This window comes from Platalea leucorodia (genome assembly GCF_965183815.1).
Source record: "Platalea leucorodia genome assembly, chromosome: Z".
Classification (NCBI taxonomy): Eukaryota; Metazoa; Chordata; class Aves; order Pelecaniformes; family Threskiornithidae; genus Platalea; species Platalea leucorodia.
The window spans coordinates 20,558,819-20,576,324 of NC_138858.1; the positions used below are offsets into that span (position 1 = coordinate 20,558,819).

The following is a 17,506-nucleotide window of genomic DNA, read 5'->3' on the forward strand; positions in this document are numbered from 1 at the left end:
ACATCCATAAAGCTGGCAACTTGGATCACTGAAGAGTTTTGCACACATGGGAGCTTTCTGTCATTGTTAAGGACTTCCAGCATCCGCGCTCTGTACCCCAGATTAGGGAAAGCTGAGGAATGGAAGCATGTTCACTCTACCTCCACTGCTGCCATGCCCTGGCTGCCAGATGGCTGTGTTGGCAGTGAAAAACCAGTGCAAAAATTCAGAGCACCCTGTGGTTTCTCTGCCCTCAAGGGACAGAGACAGGGCCCTGTGCTGAGGAAAGGAACAATCTATAATACCATCTTCAGCTTTCCTCTTGCCAGGGAAACTTTGCCAGAAGTTGCCTGGATGCAGCCCAGGCACTTCACAGGGTGTGTTTCTGATGGCAAACCAATATAAATTAACAACAACTCTACTGACGCCGCTGTACTTACACTGGTGAGACTCAGCCAGCTCAGAGAGAAGCTCATTTGTCTTCTCCTAACCCTAGTGCTTCAGCCTCAGACACCCACTGAGACAGTGTCTCTTGCAGACTCATAGCGACCTAGCTTGGCTTGACTTTGTGGTACTCTTGGAAAGAGAACGTGTTGTTGTTGTACAGGATACTTTGTCCTGTGGTCCTCAGAGCACTGCTGCCTTTGGTACAACTAGGGGACATGGTGTTTATCCTCACAGCAGTCTTAGTGGGTGTTGAAAAAAGCTACCAAATGACAAAGGCAGTCATGGAGGCATACCTCTATGGCTATCATATGTCCCTGCCTCTCTTATCCTCTCTTTGCTCAAACAAAAAACTGCATGAAATACTGGCCAAATCTCTCTGAGAATTTATTTTCACTTGGAGTTTTCTACAATAAGTGCGTATGATTTACTGTGTAAATGATTATGGCTATGACTAAAATTACTTGGCAGCTTTCCCCTGCTAGTACATTGTTGTGAGATCTGATTTCTCTGGATGAACTGTTTATGTGCTTTGAAAAAGAGGTCATCTTTTATTCTGCAGTAGAATAAGGATTTATTCCTTACTACTATCAGAGAAATGGAAACGTTTGTCTTTCAGTGCCTTTTTGTCAGGCATAGGAGATCAGAACATTTATACATATGCAAAAATTGTCGTGCATGTACATTACTCATGTTCTGGCATCCACTTGCAGAGGTACACATAGACTGTGTGCTGGGAAGAGGTCTGGTAATTATTCTGTACTCACCTACAGGTTTTGCCCAAGACAAATTCCTACTAAGCTCAGTGGGAGTTCTGCAATTGATTTCCTTGGAAATTTGATTGGCGTGAATAATTACATTGTCAACAGCATGTTCGTACTTGAAGAACTTACTGTTTAACAGTCAATTTATTTCAGGTGAAGGTGTTTTTTCTGATGATCTGGTTGTACTGATGAGTTTGTATATCAATACTGCTGTACAAGTCACAAAAGGGGCTTTTGGCTTATGAACTGACATAAATGAAAGTGGAGAAATAGGTTACAGCTATATAAAAAACTAAGTAGCACTAGGGAACATCCATGAGCATCGGAACTTGCTTGTCTGTACTGTAAAATTTTTAAAATCCTCCCTGGCATGGTTTTGGCTTGGGCCAATTAACACTTTCCCCACCGGTTCCTGGACATAGTTCAGGAGCTAGTGTGGGCCACAGACCATTCCCAATAAGTGGTCTGCATATGACCATCCTGTTTTAGAGAATAAGAGAGTTTAGCAGTAAGGACACAGGCTGTCCTGGGATAGTTGGCCTTGGTGCCAGAGCCAAGACTCAAGCACATTTAATTTGCTATTGCAGACATTGTCATGAATGTTTAGGGCACTTTTTCGAAAAGGCTTCAGATGGTATTGGAACAAGTTTATTTCTTACTCAAAACTATTTGCAAACTCTTTTCTTCCTTGTTTTGCAACTTGACAGCTCACTCTGTAGAGCCTTGCTGCTATGCAACATTCCAGCCTCCATGAGCAACAGCTGTACCTTTGCTGGAATGACAATATTTACACAAGAAAGGGAGTTCTTAAGGGTATGCTTAAAAAATGCAAATTGAATCTGTTTTTCATTTGTTTGCTAACAGTCAAAATTGTCTTTAAAGCTTAGTGATATAAAAAAAGAAATCACTACTCTCCCTTTCTAGCTATCTCTAGAAAACTGCATGAAACAAGGAGAAAATGAGTACAATTTTGCAGTGGAAGAAATCTGCCTGAAACCAACCAGACTGTCAGTGTGCCTAGCAAATGCACCTTTTCTGGCCTAATGCAACAACAAACATGTCTGCCATGGAGAAACACCCATTAAGTTTTAAGAAGTCTTTGGAAGTCTCTCTGAATTCTTCCACCGTGGGCAGCCCACAGAAAAAAAATGGGGTGCTGGGCAGAGAGAAGGAGCGCAGTGATCCCTTGGGAGAGACCCTGGCCCTGAGCCACCGCTGCCTTCCCTGGCCCCTTCCTCTGCCCTGGCTGGGTGACCAGCTGTGTCCTCGAGATGCCCTGAAGCAACAGAGATTTTTCCTAGAGATCCTGAAATTTAAGCGTGCTCTCACCTTCCAAGTAATTACAGAGAGGCTGCCACACTTGCTCAGCCAAACACAGATGAATAATTGCCTATGCTTTACTTTTACAATGTGTTTAAGATATACAGGTATTTCGTTCTGCTCTCAGGAGACAGGGGAATGAAATAATTGCATTGTTGCTATGGAGCAAATATGCAGCCTCATAATTTTTTAAAACTTTGCACTCCAAATAATCATAAGCGCAGGTCCACATGGCAGAATATTATTTTTAATGGCTTCTTTTTAGTTGCCTTCTTCTTATCCCTAGAAGTTTGCATTTCTTCACTTTAGAAGAAATCTTTGTTTGATTGTTTGCTTATTCTTTAAATGAAAGCTGATATTTTTACATAATTGTATGACTTTGGGAGCCAGAGTTTTAAGAAAGAGACAAAGAAACTTCTGGTAAAAATCATGGCAACTGCAAGGCAATGCAGGAAGACTCCAAATCTTCCCAGGCTATTTCCAAGGTGCTACTAATACTATTATGATACAGTAAAATGTAGTACGATAGTGTATACTGTATAGTATATACTATATTTTATTAGGATTTCAATGAGACCATTATCTAGAACTGTTAGAACAGCTTTACACTTTGTTCCAGTATCAGTTAACAGGTTTTGTTACAAAGCTGTGTTTCCTTTTCATTACAGCAATTATTGCTGGCTGCAATGAAAGGAGAGAAATACCTCCTGAGACACTTCTAATACAGCCCTGTCTGCACCAGCTTTTAAAAACATTGCATGTGTAAAGAATGTGACGTAAGAGATTCTCATTTCAAACCAGAATGATCTGTGTTTCTGACACCAATGTAACACATTTGCACGGAAGGCATGAACTCGGGCAGCGGGAGGCTTGAGCTTTTCAATAGAGCAGACCTTGATGGGCAAGGTCTGTCTAGTTACGTGGCTAGGACTCCACAGCCACCGTTTGTCTGATGGCAGACCAAGTGCCAAACGTGTGGTCTTTGAACAGCCAGCATGGAACAATTATTTCTTATGAAACATGCCTGAGAATTCGGTTTTCAATGGCAGGCAATGGTTTTTATGTGGTCCCGCTCTGTGTTTCAGCCCAGCGTGCGCAAACTGCCTCTGCCCTGCAACTTCTGAAACAAGTTTCTATGCAGTGCCCGGTCTTCCCCTTGCTGCATTTTTAAAAATGAAATTAAACACAGGGCCCTATTCAGCCAAAAACAACCCCTGCAGGTGGTACTGCCTGAGCTCTGTGAGTCTCTTGTGCTCTGAAGATATTAATACAACTCTTAAAGGAAAAATATCCCCTTTCCAGCAGCCACGGAGGAGGCTATTAGACATAATGATAATCTCACCCAGCAGAGGTCTTGTTCTGCTCTCTGTCATAGCAGAGAAAGTCATGCCTGTCCACAGCATCTATTTCTCCTGCGCCTAATAGGGCAGCGAAGAGCACTGGCTGAAAGTATTTTTTCTTGGCCAAGCTTGAGTAAGAGAAATACTAACAGATCTATTCCATGCTCTGGTATTTCAACTGCCCCTTCTGGACCTACAATATGGAGAAGTATGTGGATGGAAAAAGCAATTTATAAGGCTTCATAGCAGGAATCTCTCAAGAAGAAAAAAAAGGGGGGTGATGCTGCACATGTTTCCTCTGATTTCTGGGAGCAGAGTAAAGGGAGAAAGAAGAGGGATTTGTAATTTGCCTCCACGTGAGGCCAAGAGGGTTTTGTGCCATTTTAATTTCCCCCTCTCTCAAGAGTTATTCTGCACGTTTGTGAGAGAAAGGTGGAGGTGGGAGTTAATGGTGGAATTAAATAATAAAATTTACAAAATACAGAATCAGGGAAAGAGTAAGGTATGAGGGGAACTCTGAGGGTCCTGATATGAAAGGGATTCCCTTTTGTCTTTCTGTTTGAGAGACAGCTTGTTCCCAGAGCTATCATCCAGACCACTGCCTAGCCTGCAGGAGCTTGCATGAGTTTCAGCCTGCATTGGAGTAAGCCTAGTAAAAATGCACAACAGGTTTTAGAGTAGATAGATACCTTTAGTCTCCTAAGGCAAAATAATAAGGGATGTAGAACAATTTCAGACTGATTAGGATTAAAGAAGAACAAAACTAGTACTGAAATAGTACCCGTTGCAGAGGCCAAAATATACCTCTACTTCAGAAAAACTAAAGTTCAGCCTATTGTATGTGAACCATCTGTGGGAAGCTGTGGTTGAAGGAAATAGATTATTCGTTCTAGATGTCTTTACTCATTTACAAATATAGTATGTGGCAGTTCAGAGCTTTTAAATTTCTTTGTTGACACATTTTTTAAGATGAGTGAACTCAGACCAAAAGGTAAGGATGCAAATATTTAGTCATTGTAGGAAAATGTTACTGGATTTTCATGCAAGTTCTATTTCTGCTTATCTGGTGTGCAGGTGTTTTGAACATTGATACCGGAACTTGCTATGGCAAGCGAGCAAGTAAAAACATATTTATATAATTTCACCTAGGAAGTTTTCTGCAGTAACGTTTAGGCATAACTTAGTAAATTACGCTATATTTTAGACCACTTACTACTAGTTGCATAATATGGTGTTTAATGCCACATTAAACCTGTGTGGTTTTTTTCTCTAATGATGGCCTGAGTAATTTTTAGCAATTTGACAGGTTTTTTGCATAGGAGATAGGAACATACAGCTCAACAGGAAATGTGTTTGGCTCCTTGTCTTCCTTAATCTCCAGAGAAGCAGGGCCTCAACCCTTCAGCTAATTATTCCACAACTATAGCTATTTAAATATATTTTAACTTGTGTTTACATTATTTTATTCCCAAAGGCCTTTGGCAAGACTGTTTAAGCTGCTGATTTCTGCAACCCTGATTTAGTGAAAAAATTTAAGCATGAGTTCAACGTGAAGCATACACATAGTCCCAGTGAAATAAATGATAACTTTGTTTAGGGCACCAGTGCTGAGCCTATATTAAGTATGCCTTAGTCTCCAAAGAAGATGTTAGATCCTTGATTTGTGCCCACGGGCAAAATGCTGGGGATGTTAGTGGGCATTCCTAGCATTCATTTTCCTCATTTCACAGCCGAAATAATTGCTTTTGGAGTATTTAGGACACCACAACAGCCAGTTCAGCTCAAGCAACTGCCTGGTGAAACTGCGGCCGTGGCTCACCTGTACTGCCCAGTGCAGAGCTGTTTTGAAGTCTTTGTCCACCAGAGTCGGGTCTGCTCCCTTGTGCAGCAGAGTCTGGGTGTGCTGGGGCCTGTTGTGGAAAGCAGCCCAGTGGAGTGAAGTCATTCCCTGAAAGTCACAAACCCGGAGAGCAAATAATCGTCACTCACAGGAGCACCCTTCAAGTCTCTGTAGATAAGCTAGACAGTTCTGAAACCATTCGGTACCAACTGACTCTTCCCTCTCCCTCTTGATTTGGAATAATTAGTAACAGCTTCTGAATTAGTGGAGTCATAAGGGGGAATCAAGCAATTAGCTTTTCGGAGTTATTACAGAAAATGGATACAAATATGAATGCTTCTTTCGTACGTGACTATAGCCTTTTATAAATAATGCATGGTCAGGACCATGATGGCTGGGGGATGGTTCCTCACTGCTCAGTTTGGATCCTGTGAGAAAAGCCTGTTTTAGACTGGTGCTTTGACATGACACAGTGTGATATTTATTTTAAGTCTTATCTTTGATCCAAAATAAATATTATAAGCAAGTATTCTAGCTGGCTCTAGTCAGCAAGCAAAGGAACTGGCCCAGTGATGTCAACAGAAAAGTCACAATCTAAACATCTCATATTTACTGTTTAGGGAGAAAACAAAGCAAATGGTAAGCTATTGACCTGCATTTTCATTCCATCTTAGCTGTGTTCAGTCAGTTTTGGCAGATCAGAGTATTCATGGCCTGTATTTGCAACTTCATCAGCACTGTTACACACACCTATATTTTACGCTACATCCATAATATTAAAGATTTTCTGTAAAAAGTTACTCATTCAATGTGTTTCTTAAAAATTGCTAGTGTTGTTTAGATGTGGTAACATTTTACTTTGGGCAGGTATTGTTAACTCTCACTTATGAAAATGCATTTCAAGGGTCTTGCCTGATTTCCAAAATGGTAAAAAGCAAAAAATGTAGAATGGAAAAGAAATTAGAACTTGACATAGAACCTCATAAAGCCAATTGGCAACAACTCAGGTAAAGTATGAGCTATAAAACATTGATGCAGACAGCTTATCAGTACATTAATAGTGGAAGTTGTTGGCAGTGATTTTCTAACTAAAAGCTTGAATGCCCTAACATTAATTTCTCTCACTCATCAGGTATCTTACAAGGATTTTCAAGTTCCCAGATGGCTTAAGTATAGGTGATGACAAAATAGAGCAGTTGAACAAGAGCAGTTTTGTTTTTAGTTAGGGCTTGCAAAGCTTAACCATGGGGGTTTTGGTTTTGTAAAACCAAAAATGAGGGTAAAATCCTGCCCTAACTGAAATGAATGGGAGCTCTGCCATTGACGTCAGTGGACCAAGGTTTTGACACAACGGACTTAGTACTGTTGATGGACACTCAGTATTTGTGAGTGCTGTGAAGTGGGGCTTTAGTGATTTCCACCTGGGAAATGGGTCCTCACCCCTAGTACTGGAGAGCACGAAAAATCACTGAAAGAGGAGAAGCTACAGAGTACCAGGCCAGCTTTCTGTCATGCAGTCTCAGTTTGTTGATATGGACAAAAAATCCTTGAAAAATCAACTTTCTCTCTGTTTCTACTGTGGTAACCAGCAGAATCAGCTGTAACATAAAAGCGTGAGAACTGTGGGTAGGGATCAAAGATCTCTCTAGTACAATATCCAGCTCAGAGAGGTCAGTAGCAGATGCTTAGGGAGAAAATATAAGAAACAAGGCCTGATGATATATAGTCACCTAATATTTGGTAATCAGACTAAAGAATTCCTATGACATCCAGACCTCCACAGGGTAATGATGCATTTTCTGAAAAAGTAATTATTTTCATTTTCTTTAAAACTGCTGCCTGATAATTTCTTTAGGTGTCACCATCCTTTTAGATGTAAAAAACAGTTAATAATAATTCTCTTTTCATCTTCTCCATGCAATTTGTGATGCCATGGACTTGTATTATATCATCCCTCTTACACAGTTACCAAGCTGAAAGTCCTATTGTAGTTAGTTTGTTCTAGTTGTTATCCTGCCCATGAAAGGAATCCACTCTATAAGTATCACCATCTTTCTAGTCCTTTTCTGTTCCTTTTCTTGTATATCCTTTTTCAGATTACTCTTGCAGCCGACATTCAAGATGTGGGTGTACCAAGGATTCAGACAAAGCATAATGCCGCTTCCTGTTTTGTTCTCTATTTCTTTTCTAAAAATTTGTACATTCTACGTGTCCTTTCGGAGCACCCAACTGAGCAAAGAGCATTGAGCTGGTTGTAGCGGCAGCTCACACGTGTGGGCCTGCTGCAGCAGGCAATGGCTGTCTAGCCCGCACCCATCTGATTTGTGCATGGTGATACCACCCGTGAGCGGCATCTGTAGATAGACTACTGTTTGTGAGAGGAAGCACAAGAGCGATATCAGAACTATCAAAGCTGAAGATCCAGCAGAATATTATATTTAATGTGAGCCAAACAACTGCACATTTATCAAAAATAAGGAGCAATAGGGGACATAAAAGGAGAAAAAATGAGAAATGGGTGTGGGAAATATAGTGAGACACTTGTTTTGCCCAGATTCGAAGCTTTTTTAGGGAATGTTTCTTCACATCTCACAGGCTTCATAAGTAAACCCACAGAAAGCCACAGTTGTGGAAACTATGAAACCTCCAGATGTATTTCTTACTGTTTACGTGTTCATGCATTCATCGGTGTGTTTTTCTCAAGTGTAAGATGGGAAAACTGAAGTGTTTTACTTATGCCAAGAGAACAGCTCTATTAGCTGCAATTATATGTGAGGATCCACATTTTTCAGAAAACATGAATATTCGGGGCTTAGTACTGACACTTGAACAAATATCTTCTCAGTGCCAAATGACAGCGAGCTGGACTAAAAGTTCCAAATTGCATGTAGTGATGCATTACAGCAAAACATTACGGCTTGAAATTATGATCTACGGTTCCATGCAATTCATTAGCAACATAATTCTGCACCAAGACAAAGCATACAACTGGTTTAGGTTGTTGTGAGCAGGGTCTGCAAACCATTCAGTGGGTAAGGAAGGTTCACAGAAAGAGGGAAAATTAGCAACCCTGCGGCGGTTCTGGCACCCTGGAGAAGAGACACGTCCTTGAGCCATTGTTAGAGTGAAGAGAAAGAAATGAAAAGACATCCAGAGTTTCTCTTGTGTCTTGGCTTCTCTATTCGGAGGAGAACACATTTGAGAAATTAACACTCTCCTGTGTACACTATATATACACATATATATGCAGGGCACAATTCTTTAAGGATCAGAGGACAGCATAAATTTTTGTAGGTCCATGCCTGTTCTGTGTAATACCAGCTTTCCGGTATTTTTCCTGAGAACAGTACTTTAATGACGGGATGATTGGTAAAGGTGAAGATTTAGTGCAATGTCTAACTTCAGACGAATCAAAAGCAATTAATGTCTTGGCAAGTGAGTTAAGAGACTGATTCAAGGTACCTCATAGTTGGCAGTATATTAGCCTAAAGGTGCATCACGTATAGTAGGGAAAATGAGATAATGCTTTGCAGAGTTCAGCAGAAGCATTATAGAAATTTTTGACCAGTGCATAGTCTCATCATAAAATTGATAGTACAGTGGACTCTTTCTGAACAGCATGACCTGTATGCCCCTAGAGCCTGGGGCTGTGACTTGTAGCACAAGCTCACTTACCTCATTGTCTTGATGATTAATTTCACTAAGATTTGACTGCTGCAGAAGCACGTTCAGAAGCCTGCAGAAGCAATGACATAATCAGTGTGCTGTACTCCTGACTAAACCTGAAAAATTGACATTTTTTGAGAAACAAAACATGCAATTTCAAGAAAAATCAGTATTAGTGATGGGCACAGGTCAGAATCTTAGGTCTGAGCTTTGTAATACTAGAAAAGCAAATAGGACTTCATGGCTTACTGTAACAACAGAAGTTTAGTGCTGGGAATTAAAACCAGATCCACTAGGAACAATTCTTGTGCTGATTGCCAAGCTAGAATCAGCGTGTGTAATACTATACGTTTGCAGTTTTTGGTAGCTTAGCAATTCACTGTCATCCTATTTTATAAAGTTTTAAACAAACAGAAATGCTAATGACCGGCTTCTAGAAGTATTTTTCACTCTCCTTAACTCTTGGAGTAATGTGATGTTGTGTATGTGTTTGTGTGTGTGTGTATGCATGCATACTACATATTTACACCCATACAAACCAATAGTATCTTACAAGGCCTTACAATGTGTTTGCTGGGATAGGGCCATTGTTATGGTATAAACCAGAGCAATGCATTGGTTCACATTTTATAGAATGTCAGACTACAAACACTCCCCTCTGGTGGAGGGAACAGTTACTATAAAATAGTTACAGAAAATATTATTCAAGTGCAATAATATTTTTAACACTGCATGGATTTTGCTTTTCTTTTCCTTTTGGTATCCTCTGAAGATGTTCTTAAATCACTACAGGTTTGGCAAAGATGGTTGTGTATAGTGTATAGTAGGATGTTAAGTGTTTGGATCATGTACATGAGTGGACCATGGAAATGGACCATCCTGACACAGGCTGTAACAAAGCCAAATAGCATAGATCCTAACATGTACAGTTCTTATGATTCTAACAAAAAGAAAGATATATCCTTAGTGGATCCTTAGATAAGATCATAATGCAAATCTGTGGCTCATCTGAAGGTGTGAATTTGCTAGAAAACTTCAAAACATGGACATTTAAAAGACATGCTGTTTTGCAAGGAAATTAAAAGGTGATGAAGTGTCAAGGAGGGAACTCAGACAATGCGCAGATAAATGTATACAACCATGCATATATTCCCATGTATAGGAGACTGAATGAAAATCTTTTGCTGCTTTTCATCAGGACAATCTTCAAAAACTTCCAATATGTTTTCTGGATTGAACTGTGCTCAGGTGTGTGGATCAGATCAAGTTGAGAATGTTGCATGACAAATTTGTGGTCCCCCCCCGTAATAAACATCTAAATAATGTAAATTATTCAAAAGAAAGACATTTACAGCTGCTTAGGGATGATTTGGGCAATTCTGCATGTGAAAAAGTTTACCCATTGGTAATGCCATCTTCAGGTGCCAGAAGTCCAAATTTAATTTTCTTCTAACTAGAATATCCCTAAATGGTGAAGACTGGGCAGATCCCAGTGCTTTGCTAGGACTTCAAATCCATTTGTATATGGATACAAACACTTGTAGAAGAGGAGTGTTATACCTCCTTTTCTGAATCACACAACCAATGGCATAATGGAGTCATACTATACAAACTCTGAAGAGAATGACATTTTAGGATTGCTGTGATTAGTTTGGTAAAGATTTGTAAAAAGGAAGAGACATTTTGTGGTCATTTGGCACAAGGACTCAGAATCTCAGAAATTCAGTATCTGAAAACAGGTCTGGGTAAAAATGGACTAGTGAGCAGAAAGAAAGTGTGATAACCATAATATGCTGTAAAACCCATTTATCACAGAGTTTTATAATCTGATACATGAGTCTGTAGTTTAACCCCAGATATAATCAATGAAATCAGTGCATGTGAAAGAAATCTCATTCTTTGAGTGTAAAACCTCTGTTAACAACACACTTTGTCTCACTTACATCCTTAGATCATTATGGCAGCATAACTGCTACCGCTCAAATATGTAGATATTTAGCCACGCAGCTGAGATTTCTCCAGTATCTACTCAAAAAGGCATAGATCAGGAATTCCATGGATTCTCTTTAGAGCTTTCCTCTTACGCTCTCTGGAACACACTGAAGGACATAAATCAATTATCAAATCAATGCATAAATTGGCTGATCACTGTCTCTGTCTTTCCATGTGGTCCATGTGCTGCCTCCAGCACATGGGGTTGTAGCAGTGGGCTGCCAGCTTTCAAACTTGGCTGAAAAAGCATTTCATAGCTGGCCACTGCATATGCCCTTTTGGCAACAACATGGGATTCAAGAAAGTGACAGTGACTGTGATGGAAAAGCTTCTCCCTCAGTGCTCCAAGCATGTCTTCTGGACATGGGGCAAACCCAGTGACAAGGCAGAGGAACAGGAATTGAGCAGCTGGTAAACTCCTGTGCGGAGCAAAGGTCTGCCCGTATCCATGGAGAATGTGAAAAACATTCAGGGAACCCTGTGTGCTGCTGGTAAAGTAGATTACTGTTCCCTTTCAAGTGGCAGCATGTGCAGTGTTGTACAAACATTGTCTTTTTTCTGTAGAGGCTTTGTTTAATGACAGTGACCCGTACTTTTGCAGAAACCTCAAACTATTCTCTCCTAGTGATGCATGAAAAGCAATGATAACGTGGAAAATGAATAAAGCTGTTAAAAAAGGCTGGAGAGCAAGATCAGCAGAAATGCACAGAGGTCTGGGCTGGTCTGATATGGCGACAGCAGCAAAACCGTAGACTCAGTGGTTAAGTCACATGAATATTTTACATTTACTGAATGTTTTACCTGTCTCTACTGTCTTCCTGTCCCTCCAGACATGATGAACTTAGGGGAGTTTTTTGAGTGAGTTTATTCAAATGTACAAGTCAGAATTTGTTAAACGTTCCTATTATCACAGGCTGGAATGAGACAAAGAGGACCTTTCTTAAAACTTCTTGTGAAGACACTCTGTAGCTGTTACTCCATCTTCAGTAAAAGTAGTTAAAAATGAGCCAGTCCACCAAACCTCAGCTTCCCCTTTACACTGGGGGCTCTGAAAGAGCTTGTCGTGTGGAAAACTTTTCTCACATTTGCCATGCTACTTGGAGGAGAAGTCCAGAGAAGGAGCTGCTTGTAATATTTCTTGTGGGGAGGTGGCAGGTCAGGGGAAGCCCAGGGTTTCAACCTTTATTATAATTTTTTTTTTTTTCCCTCCTGCCGTTGTGATCTTAAACCAGCCTTCTCACCTTACTTGTCCATATATCTCTGTTACACAAGTGTTATACAATGCTTGTCCCCCTTCTCTACCCCCTTTATGATAACCACTAAACAAAGGAGCAAGTCACAAGAGTAACTGTCACAGCTAACCTTCCTGACGCGGGCTCCCCTTTGCACTGGGTAGCTTGTGTTAGTGACCACCTGCTGAGATTAAACCAGCAAATGCTGTTGGAGCCTGGGACATACCTCACGTCAGGCTCTGCAGTAGCAGCGTGCAGTGGCAACCTCCCATTTTTGTCAGGTATGTTCTGCTTAGCACCGTTTCTGAGCAGGCTGACACAGCCTTCCAGCCAGCCCTGAAAAAGAAATTGAGAGTATGTCAAACAGGAAAGTGAAATACATCAGGCCAGATCTTTGCTTGGTGGTTCTGGCATCCATGTGTGACTGTAGCTGTTCTGCCAGCAGAGGAACTGGTCTTTTTTTTTCCCCAGTAAAGGTCTCTCAGCACTGAGAGCAGTTCCCTTTTGGAGTTCAAGTCTCAGACTAGCTCAGTCATTCATTTCTGTGATAAGGTGTTTTCTTTACACTGCATTTTGGTTTTTCTGCAGCTGTGACAAGTACTGACTGAGTAAACAGTGATTAAAAACCTGCTAATTCCTTTATCACTAGCAAATGCTACACATATTCCTGCATGTGGATGTAATTATGCTATGTTAAACCAATACCATGAGCACTTAATCTCATTTCCTTTATGAGACTTTAGCAGGGATGGCAAATCAATAGTAAAAATCCTTAGAGTGTGGTCTTATAAACATTGTTGCAGAAGTTCGAAGTAGTGACAATGTTAGACTGAAAACAGCACCAAAACAGATGGGATGAATAGCTTCTTCAAATAAAACCGTCCATTGATCACCTCAACAAAAAAGCAAGTAAACAATCTGGTTGTGACTGCATAAATCTTTCAGCGTATACTTAAGTCCCAAGGAAATCAAGCATGTGTTTAAGTGTTTTGTTCAAACCTCCACAGGCAATCGATAAAGACTGTTCCCTCCTGTATGAGCTACATCAGATCGGCGTTACCAGCACTTACAGGGAAGAGGTGCGGAATGATGGAATCAGAAGATCCCTGTTGCAGCTCCTGGTGGAAGTACAAGACCACCGAATTCTGCATGCGATTGTGACTGTGGAGCTCTGCTGAATTCAGTTCTTTGGACAAACATCACAGCCAAATCCTCTCTAGACCTCCGATTATATCCATCACAGAAACAGAAATGGAAACTTCGAAGCCTGGGTGGTTTAAATCTTTTCTAGTCATTTCTTTTTTTTCAAAGAATATTTTTTCCCCTCTGGGGAAAGAGGAAGGAAAAAAGGAGCATGACACTAATTATGGGATTTTTTTAAAATATCTGGCAGAGGAAATGTTTATTCTCAAGTAAGTGGGGCATGCTCCTTGCACTGAATGAGACTGCCTGTTTTGCTATTTTCTACACTTATTTTCTGGCTGAATATTGCATAGCTGTTTCTGGCTGAATATTGCATAGCTGAGCAGAAGCATTGTTTTTGTCCTGAATTTGCAGGAAGAAACTAGATGCAAGGGATGTGATTTAATTAGGCTGCCACGGTATCTGTTTAAATGAACTGGCTGTCATCCAGCCATAACTCATACTACGCAGCAAGGGTGAACATTCCTTCCTCCTTTCTGTCCAACTAATAACGGAAGCTCATGGTCAACCCCTCTGCCCAACTGACTTGGTTCACATCCTCTCTCTGAATCCTGAATTCCCTCCAGCAAGGAGTAGAAGACTAAGGAGAAGAGGACCATCCTTGTGTGCTTCAGACGGAGACCACCACATCTCCCTTCCCAAACTTCTCAATGGGATGTCTTCCCCTACTATTGCTTGCATGTGGGTTGATTGGGGGGTGGGATTGCTTATGATCTTAGTATCTGCACTGGCACCTGCAGCACCCTGAACTTAAGTTCTTAACCTGCCTATCCAAGGTCCAGCACTATAGTGAAAAAAAGCAATGCCCTGGCTCATGTGGTGTTCAGGAAGACATGCCTGCTGACCACCAGAATCTGAGATAGGAATGCCCTCTCTGGAGCATAAAAATCTAATGCTGACAGTGGGAGGGGAAAATTCAATTCATATTAAGAATGAGAGTGGGCTTTCCAGTGCACAGAAACAAGTGGCTTTCTTGAAACCACACAAAGGACTCTGGATCTAGTGAGATCTCCATACCATGCACCGATTTTACAACCCGAAAGAGAAAGGACACTCTGACAGGAATCCTGATCCTTTTTGAATAATCATTGCTTCTGGCTTTGCATTATTGTAAAGTTTACAGTTTCACTGTTGTCTAGAACCAAGTGTTTTGTACTTTTTTCTTTCTGTAGTATAAACATAAACCTTATTTGGTCTGCACATTTACTCCCTTCACTCCATCTATCTTTCCATCCTTCTCCCCCAAGTCTTAGTACCAGATAAGTTGCCAGAGATAAACTGGTACGTCCACAAGCATCTTGAGTATTAATATTGGCTCCCATCTTCAACAGAAGCTTCACTGTATCAACCTGGCGTCCTGACACAGCATGCATCAAAGGTGTGCAACCTGGGGAAGAAAGTCAAACGTTCTTTTACAATTTTTATTTTGTCAAAGCCATACGATAGAGATGTTTTCTTATTTGCTAATGTTAGCACTGGCAAATTAACAAATCTTTTCTCTGACAACTGTCCAACAGTTGTACTCAGCTTTTTGCAGGCAGGAAGTAACTGCTATGCCAGTTACTGACCACTGATTTTAAAAAGAGCATGACTTCATTAGCAAAAGCCTTGCCTCATTAACTCTACTTCTGGAGGGAAAAGTGTTTTTCTGTTCACAAGCTCCCAATATGAATTGTTGGCTTTGTACACCATTTTGGAGGCTGATATTCTTTAGAGTGACTAGTAGCCAGATGGTGCTTGGCTAATTTTCTCAAACCCCAGCTTCATTCTGTCTCTATGTAATCAAAAGATTCATGAAGTCAAGCTCTGTCTTGTGCAAAGGTGTATGTGTGTGAGTTGATGCTTTATGTAGACAACAATTTATTTTAAAGACTGGATTTGCTCTAGAATATATTATTTTCTGTTGTCATGAGAACTTATTTTATAATCTGCAAACAGTTTCTTTGCTGGAAAAAAACTGATATCTACATTCAAACCGAATACTCAAATTTCATCATGAAGTATTGCCATATGTTTTATTTGCTTCCTCTTCCTTCCATTCTGTTAACTGCTGAATAACAGCAAGAGATTTTCCTGCAGAATCTGACAAAACAATTTAAAATGACTAAGCTGGAATAAACATGAATATTAGAAACTATAAGACTACTAGGAACTTCAGATACAACTGAAGAATAATTATTCTTACTGGATTCAATGAGACTGCTGAGCAAATGCTCACTACTCAACCTGAGGTTATGCAGACTCTGCCATATGTGCAGGATATGAGCCATATGTTTTGTCTTGCAAGACCCGTCTTTAGTTACATTTGTATGTACAACCTAGCAAACAACTTTATTCTGGAGTTGAAATACTTCCTTTTGCTGATCAGTCTATTTCCACCCACTGCCCCTCATACCTAGTCCCTCTCCCATTAAAGATCTGGACTGAGCACTTTAGCTTGATTAAGCATTTTCCCTACTGACCAATAGAAGTTTTGAAGATAACAGCGAGGATGTCTGGTTTAAAGTGTAGGAAAAATCGGTAACTTGGTAAAAGCTGGTAAAGATTAGAATAGACCGTGTTCATATGGACCCTTTAAAAGAAATTGCAATAAAAAAATACTTCTGAATAAACAAAGTCTTCCTTGAGAGAAGCTTCCAGAGACCTGTGGCTCTAGTTCACTTGGGAAATAGGTGCATATAAAACCCATCCAATGGACAGCACTTTGTAATAACATTAAATAGTAACCTGAACACAAAGTGAAAAGGAGCACAGTCTCAGAGATAAAACAGATTATTTAGATCACTGCACATTGTAAAACCAACCCTTTGGCAAACGATTACGTGACAAAATTATTCAAACTGTGTCTGTACACATACTTTTTAAGTGTGAAAGACTGGAACCCTCTACTCTAGAGATGTGCAGAATGTATAGCATTTGGCTTTGATAAAAATTATTCTTTTCCCTTCCTGAAATGACAACAATTTCTCAGCATCTCCCTAAAGAAGATAAAATAGCTTCATGATAAAGTACTGTCTGATTATAGCAAAACAACTTATTTGTATCCATATAAAAAATCTCACAGGGGGAAAGAAGTATCCAAACTGAGCATTTCCAGTGGATGTTCCAAAGAATAACTCAAATTTCCCATATTCTGCTACTAAATATAATTTGCTGAACACAAAAATCAGGATAAAAAGTGGAAAATTTAGTTGCAAACTGAAGCAATTAATCCCCTGAGAACAAGCTCAGCCTTCATTTACCCTCGCTGTCGCAGCACTCCAGGATGGAAGGATCTTCTCGAATCACTGCAGTTAGTGTGTTCACATCACCATTAGCTGCTGCTTGGTAAACCACAGTCAAGTCAATCTCTTCTGCTGCATCACCTGCAGGGGAGGAGTACTCCATGAGTAAGCAGAGAGCAAGTACAAATGATTAACAGTGAAAATAATAATCTTATTTCACTGAGTTTTTATGGCTGTATAACTTGAGGTGGAACAAAGTGTATCTAAACAGCACTGTGGGTTTTGTTAGTCATCTGAAACTTGGTTTTCATTATAACTTCTTCCAAAATCTGTCAGACATAGACACTGAGAGGACATAAGAAAACTTCTGGAAAGTTTCCACCTCTTATAAGAAATCATACTAACATTAATGTAACATGGCTTGAGAAACAATGAAGTAATAACTGAACTAGCTCATAATATTGCTGGCTACACTTTTATGAGATAGGATGAAATCAGGACA

At 40.2% G+C, this 17,506-nt stretch overlaps 1 protein-coding gene across 1 annotated transcript in view; it reads right to left on the reverse strand.

Annotated features, from left to right (window-relative positions):
* ANKRD55 (ankyrin repeat domain 55) overlaps nt 1–17,506 on the reverse strand; it is a gene marked incomplete at both ends in the record, with an annotated part of 47,180 nt that overhangs the window by 23,375 nt on the left and 6,299 nt on the right. Inside the window, 5 exon segments of the mRNA XM_082337114.1 lie at nt 5,667–5,795; nt 9,363–9,423; nt 12,804–12,913; nt 15,037–15,167; nt 17,023–17,145. Coding sequence (XP_082193240.1) covers nt 5,667–5,795; nt 9,363–9,423; nt 12,804–12,913; nt 15,037–15,167; nt 17,023–17,145 — 554 coding nt within the window.